The sequence below is a fragment of the Hyperolius riggenbachi genome, chromosome 2 (genome assembly GCF_040937935.1).
Source record: "Hyperolius riggenbachi isolate aHypRig1 chromosome 2, aHypRig1.pri, whole genome shotgun sequence".
Lineage (NCBI taxonomy): Eukaryota > Metazoa > Chordata > Amphibia > Anura > Hyperoliidae > Hyperolius > Hyperolius riggenbachi.
Genome location: NC_090647.1, coordinates 194175764 through 194192461, shown reverse-complemented (window position 1 = coordinate 194192461; position 16698 = coordinate 194175764). Strand labels below are relative to the sequence as shown.

At 45.0% G+C, this 16698-nt stretch overlaps 1 protein-coding gene across 2 annotated transcripts in view; it reads left to right on the top strand.

The window, feature by feature from the left end:
* ABCC4 (ATP binding cassette subfamily C member 4 (PEL blood group)) overlaps positions 1-16698 on the top strand; it is a 418547-nt gene that overhangs the window by 133364 nt on the left and 268485 nt on the right. For both annotated transcript variants that reach the window (XM_068267922.1, XM_068267923.1), the window contains 2 exons: positions 4041-4290; positions 10764-10871. In XM_068267922.1, the coding sequence (XP_068124023.1) occupies positions 4041-4290; positions 10764-10871 (358 nt within the window). The remainder of the gene's footprint in view (positions 1-4040; positions 4291-10763; positions 10872-16698) is intronic.

Genomic DNA, 16698 nt, shown 5'->3' with positions numbered 1-16698 from the left:
ATGAGAGTCCACCAGAAAGAGATTCTAAAAACAGGTCTAAAACCCTGAAAGCGAAATTCTAGTTTGGTCAAAAATTTGTATCATTGCTGCACAAACCCTTTTTTTTATTTTAAAGCCCAGGAAAAAAATTTAGGAAAAAAATTCAGAACTAACCTGTGGGGAAAAGATGATGCTCACCTCCCTAGGAAAGCTCTTTCTGGTCTTTGCTGCTCCTCTTCTTTGTTTCCAAATCCGTGGTCTCCAGGTGCAGCAGTGAAGCCTGCATCTATCCAGCCAAGGCTGTTCATCCTACTTCTTCTGATCACAGTTCAAAAGACAAAGACAAACACTTATATCGCGCTTTTCTCCTGGCGGACTCAAAGCGCCAGAGCTGCAGCCACTAGGACGCGCTCTATAGGCAGTAGCAGTGTTAGGGAGACTTGCCTAAGGTCTCCTGCTGAAAAGGTGCTGGCTTACTGAACAGGCAGACCCGAGATTCGAACCCTGGTCTCCTGTGTCAGAGGCTGAGCCCTTAACCATTACAGTATCCAGCCACTTTCATAGTGATCTTGTCAATAAAAGTCACTCATTACCTAATCATAATGCCAAGTACTCAAAGACTGGCAGCTATTTTGGAAAATGACACATCAGCATCTACACTATTTTGACAGTGGTGAGGGAAGACAAGAGACCTGGCAAAGAGGGAAGAGGAGGACAGAGGACCAGAGGAGCCTTCCTGGTGAAGTGAGTAATAATAGTATTGCCTTTTTTTCTTCATGGGGTATTTTTTCAGGGTGCTGGAATTTTTGTTTTCTGCCAGCTATGAATTTCCAAAGCTGACCATAAGCAAAAAATTGCTTTTCTTTTCAAGTATCAAACACTTTTCTCTATTTGCTGCCCAGAAATGTTGTTTTTTTTGCATGAATAATTACTTGCACAGATCAGGAACAATTGTTACACCTGTACTTTACTCAATTAAATACTGTCACTAGATGCTAAACTCTTATGGCTTTGTGTTGGTGTACAAAAAAAACAACCCATAAAATTGTGGGTCTTACATGTTCGAGGTGTAAAATAAAACTAATATGGGGGCTATGACAGGTTGCTATCTTCACTTGCATTAACACACGGAGAAAAAATATCCTTAATTTGTCAAGTCTGGAAACCTGCAACATTGATATCCAAGTTAAGGATGGCAGGAAAATCAATAAAAGCACTCCATGCTTTATCATGTTTCTTGAGATGATGTCTGACTTGAAAGGTCAGTTTGTAAAGTGGCAAGTTATGATTAATAAGCCTTTTTTCAATAATTTGGGGAGGGAGCCAGTTCATTTTCCACTTCATGACTAGATATTTTCTGACATAGTAATAAAAAAGTCTTGTGAAAAGATTTTGATGTCTACCACCTGACACATTTTCCAGCATGCCCTGCATAAAGGAGTCACAGGTGGGCAATTACAGCTTATCCCTTAAACAGAACATACCTGATATCCAGTATTTCTGGACCAAGGGTCAACCCCACACTCAACAGGGAGTCTTAGTCTTCTCAAATTCTGTCTTTGGCTTACCCCAGCCCAAAGGAAACTTGGGATCAGGGGATCCAATGGAAGGCTACCCCAGATTTTGATTTGTATGTTCAAGTAGGCTAATTGAGAGTAGTTCTGTCTTGCATGCTTAGCTGCCTCATGCAGGGAGAACAAAATAGATTTAGTCCAGTTGACCTTCAATCCTAAGATGTTCCCAAACCTATAATAAATATTCAGTACCTCCACCAGTAGTGCTGCGCTCGTCAGCCAAAGATGTGACAAATAGATGAATATGCTCTTATAGCAGGGTTAGTAGGGGCTCCAAATTCTAGGAGAGGATTTGTTTGTTTCAGCAAAAGATTCCATTTCCAGAGTGAAAATTAAGGGAGAAAGGCCACATAGTCCTATCTTGTTCTTGTAACGATCGGTGTCAGCACGCAGAGAGAATCTGATTATTGGTGATCTGCAGTATCACCAAGAATGCACATATATTCCTGATTATGGATGATCTGCAGAATCACCAATAATACAGATATAGTACTAACCTCTGGACACCTGTATGTAATCGTGAGTGTTTGGTGTAACAGTATGACTTTGAGTAACGCACCTGCTGAGCAGGTGATCTTTAGGCAGTATGGGCAATACTGCTCTTAGAGAGTACAGAAACCTCCCAGCAGCCTGAGACTCTCCAAGGGGTGGAGTCAGGCTGAAGGTAGGAAGGACCAGAGAGTGAGTGACACCTGGAGGTGGATGTCACTGACAGATCTGGAGACTATCTCTTAAAGAGACTCTGAAGCGAGAATAAATCTCGCTTCAGAGCTGATAGTTAGCAGGGGCACGTGTGCCCCTGCTAAACCGCCGCTATCGCGCCGCTAAACGGGGGTCCCTTCACCCCCAAACCCACCCCCGCAATCGTTGGTCGTAAATTTAGTCGTGAATTTACTCTTCCTGGAGGCAGGGCTAACGGCTGCAGCCCTGCCTCCAGTCGCGTCTATCAGCGGCGCATCGCCGCCTCTCCCCCGCCCCTCTCAGTGAAGGTAGACTGATAGGGGCGGGGGAGAGGCGGAGATACGCGCTGACAGACGCGCGTGGGGCAGGGCTGCGGCGGTTAGCCCTGCCCCAACCAGGAAGCGCTCCCCCGCTGCACCGAGGGGATTTGGGGGTGAAGGGACCCCCGTTAAGCCGCGGGATAGCGACGTTTTAGCAGGGGCACACATGCCCCTGCTATCTATGAGGTCTGAAGCGAGATTTATTCTCGCTTCAGACTCTCTTTAAGGAGAGAGATAGCTCTCAAAGTCGGGCAAGCCAGGTCGGCAACACACGGACAGACAAAGTACAAAGACAGAAAGCTGATTCGATCTGACTAAGGTCTGAGTGCTTCCACATAGTGTTCGCAATGGCAGACAACCAGCAACTGACAAGCAAGCTGTATATATAGTTGCAGGACTCCCGCCCGAGCCACTCAGCCAATCAGGAGTCCAGCAGGAATCAGCTGATCGTCCTGATCAGCTGACACATCTCCTGCTGGCATAAAGGTCCTGACTTCTGGCGTGCGCGTGCGTAGCTCTCCATCCAGGTGCACTAGAGATCCCAGCCGACCCAGACATGCGTTGCTGCGCGGAAACCGCCGCGCTGGACGCGGAATCAGCCGCCTTGCCGCCAGTACATGCGGCGGCTTCTCCGCGTTTTCTCACAGTTCTACACTAGATATAGAAAGGGGGGGGGGGGGGGGGGCGGGGGAATTGACGAGAGGTAACATGAATCCTTGCTCTTGGTTTAGCACATAGATTGTGAAACCACTCACTGAAGACAAATTTTCCCAAAACAATCAAGATAAAGTCCCGTTCTACAGAATAAAACACCTTGTTCATATCTATTAATAAAATCAGTTGGAGTTTCGGTGGGGGAACAAAATATAAAGAACAAGTGCCTCACATTTAATTTTTTTATACCTCCCTAGTATGAATCCAGCTTCATTAGGGTGTGTGAGTGATGCAATATTTTTATTTATGTTTTTGGTCACAACTTTAACGAAGATCTTCCTGAGTTTGGGAAGCAGGATGATCAACGCCTCATACAAAGAGTCTGGGAGAAGTCCCTGTCTAAAAACATGTTACAATACTTTTACCAACTGGGTTTTATGAGGAATTTACTTTTACATACTCTATTACAATCTATTGGAATTCCATGAGGAATTTAGTTCTTTTGGAAGGAAATCAAGGCCTGGTATTTCAGATATGGTGATATCAAGCCCCACATCTTGCCAGAGAGTCAAAGACTGGCAAATGCAATTCATCAAAAAAGTGATACACCATTTCATCTGACATTGCCTTTATTATTTAATAGTTGGACAAACTGTTGTCAGAAGCCACCAATCTAGAGTGCATGGAGCATACTGGCTATTTAGACTTCCTCAATGATCCTCAATGTACATTTTCTTTCTTCACTGTTGACATTTTGCAATATTTATGCCCTGTGACTTGAAGGAATATTGTTTTTTTGCCTTTACTGTTTTTTTTTTCATTATTATTTTAGGAAGGAGATTTCCAAAGTCCTTTGCAGCTCTTATCTTCGTGGACTCAACTTGGCTTCTTTCTTTGTTGCAAGCAAAATCATCGTGTTTGTGACTTTCACCACGTATGTTCTGCTTGGCAATGTTATCTCTGCCAGTCGAGTGTTTGTTGCAGTGTCCCTTTATAGTGCAGTGAGACTCACTGTCACTCTCTTCTTCCCCTCAGCTATTGAGAGGGTATCTGAGGCCAAAGTCAGCATAAGAAGGATTAAGGTAAAGTTGACATCTTTGCACTGCTTCTGTTTTTGCACCATCAAAATTGTCACTGACACGTGTCTCTGTCTGGGCAGTTATTAATACATTGCAACTAACTTCACTTGGATACGTGTAAAAGTCATGTAATCTATTTCCGTTGCCTTTTTTTCGTGAACAAAATGTAAATGCTCTTCTGCAGAACCACCTAATACGCTGACGAAACACATTATTTGGAGCAGGTTTGCCTTGTCACAAATTGCAAATTAATGTACATGTCTAGTTCATTTTTTCATGCAACAATGGCTGCTTGCTATAGGGAGATTGAGAGCAGCTTTTACAATCTGGAGTTCTGCTGCCCTTTGTCCTTTTTATGTTCTTATTGCAAGCCCATCTTATATACCTCCTCCACTTACCCATTACATTATTAAGATGGTGCAGCCACTGTAAGCCTAATTTTGAAGTTGGTCACTAGCTGTAGTGTTTTTAAGCTTTATATATAAGCATAAAAGAGGTAGAATTTATGATTTATACAAATATTTCGGACCGCACTGCCCTACTTGTACTGTCGGGGTAAAGTAATATACATAAACCTAAGAAACATCAGAAAACCCCAAAAAAGAGCTGCACCAAGGAGTAGAATTCATATTCTATTACTTCAGAGGGGACACGAACAGTAATGGAAAACAGACAGATTATGTAACCCCTCTGAAACCTCTTGCTTTGTGAATAAATTAAAATAAATAAAAAAATAAATGAAATATATATTTTTAAAGCAATATATTCCATACACATGTAGAAGCTTTTAATACTGATTTTATTTTTCTTTTAAATATTGGACATTAAAATGTATTAATTCATGGAAACAGATGTAGGTTGCTGAAAACTTAAGAGGACTCTGAACTGATGCTAAAAATGAAATTTGCACTTGCGAGGTCCCCCAGCATCCTCCTGGCTCCTCTCCCAGTCCCGCTAGCGGCTCTGTTAATCGGCGACTTGGGCCTGAAGTCGCCAGTGCGCTTCCCCTCCGTGCATGCTATGTGTCATCACACCAGCTGGCATGAGAGTCCTGCACATGCGCGGTACAGTCTTAGAGAACCGTGCATGTAATGGACTCTCGCGCCGGCCAGTGTAATGATGCGTAGCGTGCATGGAGGGGACACGCGCGGGCAACTTCAGGACAAAGTCGCCAATTAACAGAGGTGCCAGCGGGACTGAGAGAGGAGCCAGGAGGATGCTGGGGGACCTTGCAGGCTACGGGGGGGGCGGGGTTGGAGTAAGCCCCAGGCAAGTGGAAACTCCGTTTTTAGCTTCAGCTCAGGGTCCCTTTAAGCTGGTCATACACTTATAGATTTCCACATGATGTTCCAAAATGATCTATTCATTTCTGAAAGAGAATCGATTCCTACCATACACTGCACTTCAATTTCCTATAGATTCCAACGGGAATCCATTGAAAATCGATCGAACTGCACAGTTGCACTGATCGATGCAGTGAAAAGCTATAGGTCATTGATCTGCCAATGCTTTTGCTCCACCCCTGGTTTTTTTTACATTTTTCATCCTGTCTGATCAGTACTTTCAATCAATAAAAAAATCGATCTATCTTACATTTTGGTGAATCGATTCTCAGCAGTTAAATCGAATCTGCAAGGAATCAAATGAGAAAATCGATGAGTGTATGGCAACCTTTAAACCCACTTTTATGCTAGTGTTATTATTCTCTTGGGCCAGTAGGATATCAAACTACACTAAAATAAACTTCTTTACTACTATTGGGTCCAGTGGAAAAAGCAGTTGTTTCATACAGCTGTTTTTATTGCTCTGTAAGGGTCTGTTCACACAAGCAGTGGTGCTGAGCTGTGCACACAGGTCAGCATCACTTACAGATGTGAACCCTCATTCGAAATGAGTCAATAAAGACACCCGTCTCTGCTGTCTGCCTGGACACCTTCTCTGATGGTGCTGCATCACATCACAGATAGGGCTTGATTCACTAAACCGTGATAACTCAAATATCACACCTCATCAAAGATTTCACACCTTATCAAAGTTATCACACCTTATCAAAGCTAACGCGCCTTATCAGAGCAGCATAGCGAGCACTACAAACTTATGCCTGCTAATTGGCAATGCCACTCGTCCTGCCCTGAGCCCCTGCGGGTTCCTAGTGCTCGCTATGCTACTCTGATAACTGATAAGGTGTGATATCTTTGATAAGATGTGATATTTGAGTTATCACGGTTTAGTGAATAAAGCCCATAGTGTGAATGGTGCTGTTGTAGTGAATGTCAATAGTGGGGAAGAGTGGGTACACTTCTCTGCACTGCTTTTGGCGTAACAGGTTCTCAAAGTGTGTCAATGTGAAGTAACAAAGTACCTGTTTAATTTAAGCAGCTGCGTGGCTATCACAAACCAATACATTTATAGTGCTCACCCCATTAAGGTGCTGTCAAAGTTAGAGATCAATTAATTAGTTGTAGATCAATTAATTAGTACAGCAAAAAAGTATTTAAAAATAAGCTCTGGTAGGTGATTATGTGGCTCAAAGGTAGAAAAAAAAACCTAAAAAAAATGCAATAAGAAAAAAGTACTGTATAAATATTAAAAGCAGTTGGTTCTCAGAGTTCCAATTAGTACACAGTAAGACCAGGATTTTAGGTGGTCCTTGGTTTCTTTCTCAAACAGAAGTGAAATAGGTTTCAATGAAGGCTCTGGTTGTTAGAAAGTTCATTCAAGGCACCATTATAATTCCTATTCCTTTTGTTTGCTATTCAAGGTTATATATTTAGAACTGCTTCTTCTAATTTAACCTGTACTATCAGTGAGTTAAATATTTCTAGGAAAAAGGCGGTTTGCCCAGATAAAGCTGAAACACTTGAGAGGCTTGGCTTGCAAATGGTTGGCACTGTTATTTTTATTGTTATATATTGTTGATTTTTATTGCACCCACATGGTCAGCCATGTTTTACAGACAAAAATGCTTATGTACACACTTCTGCTCACTACAAGAGCTATGCTGCAAGCAGGCATTGTTTAAACATCACACGTGAACCAATCAAAAGGCAGAATGTCACATCTGGGAAAAGATTATAACACTTACTAAATATTATAATGATGTTGTTTATTGACCTTGTAGCTTTGCACTGCAGATAACATATTTAATTTGATATTTAACATTTTCATTATTGTTACTAAAGGGATAGTGAGTATAGGAATTTCTCTATTGAATATCGTGTTCTATTGCATCCAGCAGCTACATAGATTGTACAGTATTTGAGATGCACTGTGCAAGGTGGAAGCTTTGTGTGATAAAATCTCCTCACTTTTATGAATAGGCCCTTATTATTTAATATAAATTCACAATCAGTCATGCTGTATTCTACTTTTGTACTCTTCATCTACCTTTGAACTCTTGTACAGTACTTTGTTTTAAATTATATGTAATGTCTTTACTGATTTTCCTGATACTTGACAAGTTTTAGATCTTATTAATCCCTTCCAAACCAGCAGTTTATGGCCCCTTAACCACTTCCTCCACTGCTACAGTATATCTACATCAGCTGTGGCACCCTCCAAGCCACCATGACGTAGATATACTGACTTGCTTGCAGCCCTGCTGTGCACGATCGGGTGCGCTTCAGAGCGCACCCCCCGGCACTGTCAGCTGCATTACTAATTGGCGAAAAGGAACATGTTCCCTTATAGCCAATTAGTCCACCCCCCCTCCCATGAACGATCGCTGCAGTAGTTAACTGCAGCGATCCTTCATCTGTCCCCCTCTGTGCATAAATAGTTGAAAAAATCCTCCAGCAAGCTGCCTCACTCACCTTACCTCGTTCCTGTGACTATCCTGAAGCCCGATCCTCCGGTCCCCGCTCTGCATTCAGCCCCGCTATGCCGAATATCCTGGTCCCGGCTTGATGACGTCATCAAGCCGGGACCGGATATTCGGCATGGCGGGGCTGACTGCAGAGCGGGGATCGGAGGCTCTGGCTTCAGGATAGTCGCAGGAACGAGGTAAGGTGAGTGAGGCTGCTTGCTGGAGGATTTTTTTTAATGATTTGTGCACGGAGAGGGCTGCCTGATGGGGGGGGGAGGGGGGGGGGCATCTGGCTATCGATCCTGGGGGGAGGGGGTATTTAAAAGGGGGGATGTTAAGATCACTGGGGGACATCTGGCTAACTGGGGGGGGGGTCTAATAGTAAGGCACATCTGGTTACCCTGGGGGGGATAACCTAATACCGGGGGCACATCTGGCTATGATGGGGGGCCGGTGCTAATCCTGGGGGCATATCTGGCTAAAATGGGGGAATGCTGATCCCAGGGGCACATCTGGCTATAATTAGGGGCACTATTCTTAGGGGCGCATCTGACAATCTATGCTGGGGGTGGCAAATGCGGGGGACACATCTGACTATACTGGGGGGGGCTTATATTGTGGACATATCTGATTATCCTGGGGGGGGGGGGGGGCTGATACTGGGGACACATCTAGCTATCTATTCTGGGGGACATAATGCTAGTGGCATGGTTTTTTATGACAGTAGCACTTTTTATTTTTAAGCTGAAACCGGTAAAAACTGAGAAATCATGCATTTTTAATTCTTTTCCTCTTTTTTCCCTTTAAAATGAATAGAAAACAACTATTTTCTTAGTACAAAATACCACCCAATGAAAGCCTAGTTTGTCTTGAAAAAAATGGTATATAGATCATTTAAGTGTCATGAGTAGGGATAAAGTTATTGCTGATTAACTAGGGTCATGGCTAAAACGTCAAAACGGCTCTGGTCCATAAGGGAGAAACAAGGTCTGGATGCGAAGTGGTTAAAGAGAACCTGAACTGAAAATTAAAAGTCAAAATAACCATACATAGGTCATACTTATCTCCCTGCTCATTAATCTCTTTTTCCTCTCCTGCGTCCTGTTTGTCCACTGTGATCAACGGAGTTCTCTGTCCTCCATTTTGAAAATGGCTATTACCCCATAACAGCTTCCTGGTCAGCACCCTGTTAAACTGTAATATCGCCCACTTGAGCCATAGGGAAACATGGACATTACTTTGCACATTCAGTTGTACCTAACAGCAGCTGGTATATAACTGACAGCAACTGGTATATTTCAGTTCTGACAGAATCTTGTCAGAACTAGAAGGGCTCACTGTAAGAAGAAAATGTTGAGCTTCTGAGAGGAACTGACGGTGAGGTAAGTATGTAATGTTCATTTGCAGCTACATCATGTGTGTATTTGAAATAATTTTACTCAGTTCAGGTTCCTTATAAGGACCAGAGACTGCTGGTTTAAAAAAATGGCGCTTTCCAACGCCACACCACACTGACCTGCAGCTACCGGTATTCACGCCAATGTCCTTTCACTGTAGCCCCCTTGGTCTGCCATCCCTATGACAGCAGAGCTCCCTGAGCCGGTCAGGAGCCGATTTCATTGGCTTGCGCACACTTCCGGTTTCGGAAATATAGAAGTGCACAGAAGCATATTGTAAAAATATGCTTCCTTGCATGCACGCTGCAATGCCACCGTGTACATTTCTTAAAAACCTTGTGTCGCCATAGACTTACCCGACTTTCGGACTGTTGCACGTCGCCACAACGTAGATTTGTCCTTGCGTCGGGGTGGTGTAGCGTAAACTTCCATACGCTAGCGCCACACGGTGTTGGTATGAACGGTCCCATAGACTTTCATTGTGCATCGGTGGGGTGCAGAAGTTACCGCACCGGCCCAGTGTGAAAGCCGAGTGCTGTAAAAACTCCGCAGGAGATTTGGGCGCATCTGGCGCCACCATAGGCCATAATAGGAATTACGGCTATAGTGGTGCTCAGTGAGGAATTTGGGCGCCGTTAAAGGACGGAACTCAAATTACTACAAAAACACTATAATTCAGACGAAATACGTCTTTACCCCACTATCCATGACGGTCTGGAGGGGGAACAGTAATTAACGCCGCTATGGCTTATGCAGGTGCAGGGTTAGTGATTTATTGGCTTTACCCTGCACCCAAATCTCCCGGCAGCCGATTCATAGGTATACGTGAAAGCACCCTGAGGGTATGCATCTTGTATTTATAGTGAAAATGATTGCCGCGTTTGTAAGATTACATTTATGCGTATAGCTCAGCTTTAAAGGAATCCCAATTTGGCTAAAAATATTTTCCGTTGAGGCTTAAAGTTAACATTCCTTAGGAGATTATCTGTATTGTATTTCAATAATTGGCTTAGCTAGACAGGATGTTTTAGTAAATTTAACAGCAGTTTTCTCAATTGCAACTTGTCAGCCTTCCCTTGTGTTGCTGTTTTATGAAAATGTTTGGTTAAGAAAACTGTGTAAGTTGTGGATAAATGTCATGCTTTATCTTTGGCTATTATGGTAGCTGGACTAAATCACTATGTGTAGGGGAGGTTATGTCCATCTACTCTTATTATATCAAAATAGTTGTTAACCATGGGTCTTGAATTTGATTTGTTCTATTCATTTTTTAGAACTTTTTATTACTTGACGAGGTTTCAAAACCAGCTGTATATCAGCCAGAGGAAAAAGAGGAAGACTTGTTGGTGCAAATTCAAGATCTGACATGTTTCTGGGACAAGGTAAAAGCCGTAAGCTGAAACTGTTCTGAGTGTTTATATTTCCAATCTGCATTATATTATTACTACTATTGTTTCCATCATTGTAATACACCATTAAAGAGAACCCGAGGTGGCATTGCATTATGCTAGTGGGGCACAGAGGCTGGTTGGGCACACTAACACCAGCCTCTGTTGCCCCATCGTGTGCCTCAAAGACCCCCCTGCTCGCCGCTATACCCCCGCAGTGCTGGTGACACGCAGCGTGTCGCCAGCACAATGTTTGCCCTAGCGCTGTCTGTCAGCGCCGCTCCGCCGCCTCCTCCGCATCGCCGCTACCCGCCCGTGTCCCTTCCCTCCCGCTGATTGGAGGGAAGGGACGAGGGCGGGTAGCAGCGATGCGGAGGAGGCGGGGGAGCGGCGCTGACAGACAGCGCTAGGGTAAACATTGTGCTGGCGACGCGCTGCGTGTCGCCAGCACTGCGGGGAGTATAGCGGCGAGCAGGGGGGTCTTTGAGGCACACGATGGGGCAACAGAGGCTGGTGTTAGTGTGCCCAACCAGCCTCTGTGCCCCAGTAACATAATGCAATGCCACCTCGGGTTCTCTTTAAGAAAGTACAAAAATCACAAATAGATTAAAGCAAATAGTCAGAATCATTGAGCACCTAACCTCCCCCTGTGGTAGCACCAGAATCAATAAGCTACTTACCTCCTCCTGTGGTATTACCCAATAAACTTACCATCCCTACTACCTCCCTCTTTCTGAGAGAAATTTGTTGCATACTGCTACTCCCTTTTCTTCCTACTGATTGGTATGATGGGAGGTGTGCTACAATTACATCTCACCAACTCCCCATTGTTCCCTGTTAGAGAAAGACACGGCTACAGCTGCCATTTTACTCTCTTCTCCAAAGAATCCTGGGCTGTTGTGCAAATGGCCTGACAGCCTTCTGCCTGTCTGAAGTGTTGAGCTGTGTTGAAAGTATTATGTAATAATAGTAACTATGTAACTATGTAACTATATATTGTCGCCCAGGCATTGTACTGGGACATCCAGTCTCCTGACAGGTGTTGAGCTGTAAAAACTACGAAAGGCTGGATCCCTCTGTACACTGCAGTTAAGTTTGCAGGTCGCACGCTCCACCTTGCTGACCGAACACCTGATTCTGGTAAGAGAACAGGTGGAGGACTATGTGTCTATATTAATAATGCTTGGTACACTAATGTAACTATAATCAACAAGTTTTGTTCTCCTTATGTGGAATATCTAATGCCAAGATGTCAACCATTTTACCTACCCAGGGAACATACATTTGTTATTATTATGGCAGTGTACATTCCACATCAGGCTAATATTATAACAGCGCTTGAACAATTGCTTGATGCCATCAGTAAACAACCAAACTCACCTCCTGGTGCAATCTTCATCATTGCTGGGGATTTTAACCAAGCAAATCTTAAAGAGGAACTTCAGCCTAAACAAAAATACTGTCATTAAGTTACATTAGTTATGTTAATTATAATAGATAGGTAATATAATCTCTTACCCACCCTGTTTTAAAAGAACAGGCAAATGTTTGATTTCATGAGGGAAGGCATCTTTTTGGTTGAAAGGAGGTGACAGGGAGTATGAGACACAACTCCAACTGTCCTGTGTGCTGATCACCTCTCCCAGTTGCTAGGCAAGTGTAACGAGCGCAGCCGCGGCGGACTGCATCGCCACCGCGGCTGCTTCTGGGCCCCTGTCCGTCTCTCCAGCGTCTAGGACGCCGGGGACGGAACTATCTTTCCCTTGCAAGGTCGCTGTCTCGCGCGAGCACTTGCATAGACAGGACCTTTATTCGAGGAGAAGGCTTGTCAACTGACCTGCTGGTCAGCTGACATCAGAGGAGACTCATGGCGCCCCGGATTGGCTACAGCAGGGGGCGTGCCGGTGAGGTCTCCTCTGCTTCTTAAGCCTTCGGGCTTCACTCCAGCGCTGTCTGTTGTCGTGAATGCTTGCGTGTTAGCACTCAGACCTTAGACTAGATCCCAGGTGTTGATGCTAAGGACTTCACACCTAGTCTAGGATATTGCTTCATTGTTACTGTTTATTTGTTAGTATAGTTCCCGTGTGTTTGATCTGGGAGGAAACCAGGGATTTCACACAAGACTAGGAATCCTGTTCATTGTAGTTAGGTTCCTGTGGATGATAGATGTATATGCAGTGTTTGCAATATACATCTATCTGTAGTTAGTTCATTATTGTTTTATTCTGTATTGATCTCCTGTGTATGACTCTTAGCTAGTATTCTGACTCTGATCCTGCTTTCCGATCCTGTACCTTTGCCTGTCTGCCTTCTTAGTTGCTGAACCTCTGCCTGATTACCGATTACTCTCCTGTCTCACGATTCTGTGCTGATACTTACCTCTCTGTTGCCGAAACTTGCCTGTCTGACCACTCTACTCACCAGTGGGCCCTCGCCACTGGTGAGGTGCTAGCTTCACCTGTGCCTCTGGTGAAGTTATTCTTTAGCGCAGTCCTACTTGTGTCTCCTAGGCTGCAGTGCAGTCTGACTCACCCGCTCCTAGGGTGATCACTCGGCTGCAGTACAGTCTGACTCACCTGTTCCCAGGCAATTACTAGTGCAATATTGGTTGTGTCTCATAGGCAGCAGTGCAGTCTGAATCGCCTACTCCTTAGGCGACCAGTAGTTGCAGCATTGTCTGTGCCTCCTGCTCCTAGGCTGCAGTACGATCTGAGCCGCCTACTCCTTAGGCGGCTATTAGTTACAGCTTTGCCTGTGCCCCCGCTCCACGGGAGATTCTATCCCAAGTTTCAGTATCCCCAGCTTGCTGGGGTTTGTACTTTATTATACGGGTGGTCAGTGTATCTTTTGTACCTCGCCAGCATCTCTGGTGAGGTCTTGCCAAACTACGAGGTCACCATATCCGTTAGTGTGTTCACAGAGCCCCGGAGGTACGGCCGTATTTAGTACTGCCGTGTAGCTACTGTCAGCCAGCACCTCTGTAGGGGCCTAGCCTATGTGGCCCTGAGGCTCATCAGCTCCACTGATGAGCACTCGTGATTTATTTATTATCCTCACTAGCTTCACTGGTGAGGTGTTGCCTAGTGATTGAGGGGACCTTCCCAGCTTCTCTGGAAGGTTCAGACAAAACCGTCTGAGTCACTAGTATCACCTTTCCAGCTCCCCTGGAAAGGTCTGGCGTAGCTTTCTTGCTACCTGTCAACTAGTTCCTTGCCAACTCCTCTGGAGAGAACTAGTCGGTCCATTCCTGCAGACGCCTGGTAGATATTCCAGGCCATCTGGTAAAGCTCTGTTAGTACCTGGTTGAGTGGTTCTTGTCTCTCGCCAGCAACCCTGGCAGAGACCAGCTATATTACCTCTGTATTTTCTGTCTGTACCTTTCCCAGCCTCACTGGGGAGGTTCTGGTCAAATCCGTCCTGTTTAGTTCTGATAAAACTATTAACCACTTGCCGACCGCACACTCATACCGCGCGTCGGCAAAGTGGCAGCTGCAGGACCAGCGACGCAGTACTGCGTCGCCAGCTGCAGGCTGATTATTCAGGAAGCAGCCGCTCGCGCGAGCGGCTGCTTCCTGTCAATTCACGGCGGGGGGCTCCGTGAATAGCCTGCGGGCCTGTAAACACAAGCGGAAATAATCCGCTTTGTTTACATTGTACGGCGCTGCTGCGCAGCAGCGCCGTAAGGCAGATCGGCGATCCCCGGCCAATCAGCGGCCGGGGATCGCCGCCATGTGACAGGGGACAGCCTGTCACTGGCTGCACAGGACGGATAGCGTCCTGTGCAGCCCCGATCCCCAGAGGAGACAGATAGGAGAGGGAGGGGGAGAATGTCGCCACGGAGGGGGGCTTTGAGGTGCCCCTCCCCTCGCAACACCCATCAGGCAGGAGCGATCAGACCCCCCCAGCACATCATCCTCCTAGTGGGGAAAAAAGGGGGGCGATCTGGTCGCTCTGCCTGCACCCTGATCTGTGCTGGGGGCTGCACAGCCCACCCAGCACAGATCACCTAAAACAGCGCTGGTCCTTAAGGGGGGGTAAAGGGTGGGTCCTCAAGTGGTTAAAGTTATGGTTGCACCAAATCACTACACACTCAGCTCTTTCTCTGCTATACTAGTATTATTGGTGATTCTGCAGATCATACATAATCAGGTATAGCGTCTGCATTGTTGGTGATTCTGCAGATCACCAAATAATCAGACGTCTGAGTGGCGGCACTAACCGTCACAGCAAGGTGAATAACAACATAGGAAATCACATCATCCTTTGCACAGCATCAGGGAAAAAACGCCCGGCAGTTTTCTTTGATAGGTGGAGCTTAGCTAAAAATGCAGCTAAAAATTATGTTTTGGAAAGAAAATGTTTTGGTGCTGTGAAACTGTTAAAGAAACACCAAGCCTTTTCAGTTCTGCTGAGTAGATTTTTAGTCCGGAGGTTCACTTTAAGAATGTACTTCCCAGATTTTACCAGATTGTAAAACCAGAGGAGAAAACACGTTATGCTGGAAACACACAATGCAATTTTCCATTCAATCCCAGGGTGAATGGACAGGACGTTATAGTGTGTGTACACGTCCAAACTTCCCGATCGATAAAGGGTTCAATTTTCTGATGATAACTTTGTAAAATTGATCTCTTTCTTGATCGAAAACAGATTAGACATTTCGGAAATAATCACCTGATTCCCGCCGTCCTGCAGGAAATGTGTTCCCAGCATTAGACCATGTCTACAGTGGCTTGCAAAAATTTCGGCCCCCTTGAAGTTTTCCACATTTTGTCATATTACTGTTACAAACATGAATCAATTTTATGGGAATTCTACATGAAAGACCAATACAAAGTGGTGTACACGTGAGAAGTGGAATGAAAATCATACATGATTCCAAACATTTTTTACAAATAAATAACGGCAAAGTGGGGTGAGCATAATTATTCAGCCACCTGAGTCAATACTTTGTAGAACCACCTTTTGCTGCAATTACAGCTGCCAGTCTTTTAGGGTATGTCTCTACCAGCTTTGCACATCTAGATACTGAAATCCTTGCCCATTCCTCTTTGCAAAACAGCTCCAGCTCAGTCAGATTAGATGGACAGCATTTGTGAACAGCAGTTTTCAGATCTTGCCACAGATTCTCGATTGGATTTAGATCTGGACTTTGACTGGGCCATTCTAACACATGGATATGTTTTGTTTTAAACCATTCCATTGTTGCCCTGGCTTTATGTTTAGGGTCATTGTCCTGCTGGAAGGTGAACCTCCACCCCAGTCTCAAGTGTTTTGCAGACTCCAAGAGGTTTTCTTCCAAGATTGCCCTGTATTTGGCTCCATCCATCTTCCCATCAACTCTGACCAGCTTCACTGTCCCTGCTGAGGAGACGCACCCCCAGAGCATGATGCTGCCACCACCATATTTGACAGTGAGGATGGTGTGTTCAGAGTGATGTGCAATGTTAGTTTTCCGCCACACATAGCGTTTTGTATTTTGGCCAAAAAGTTCCATTTTGGTCTCATCTGACCAGAGTGCCTTCTTCCACATGTTTGCTGTGTCCTCCACATGGCTTGTGGCAAACTGCAAACAGGACTTCTTATGCTTTTCTGTTAACAATGGCTTTGTTCTTGCCACTCTTCCATAAAGGTCAACTTTGTGCAGTGCACGACTAATAGTTGTCCTATGGACAGATTCCCCCACCTGAGCTGTAGATCTCTGCAGCTCGTCCAGAGTCACCATGGGCCTCTTGATTGCATTTCTGATCAGCGCTCTCCTTGTTTGGCCTGTGAGTTTAGGTGGACGGCCTTGTCTTGGTAGGTTTACAGTTGTGCAATA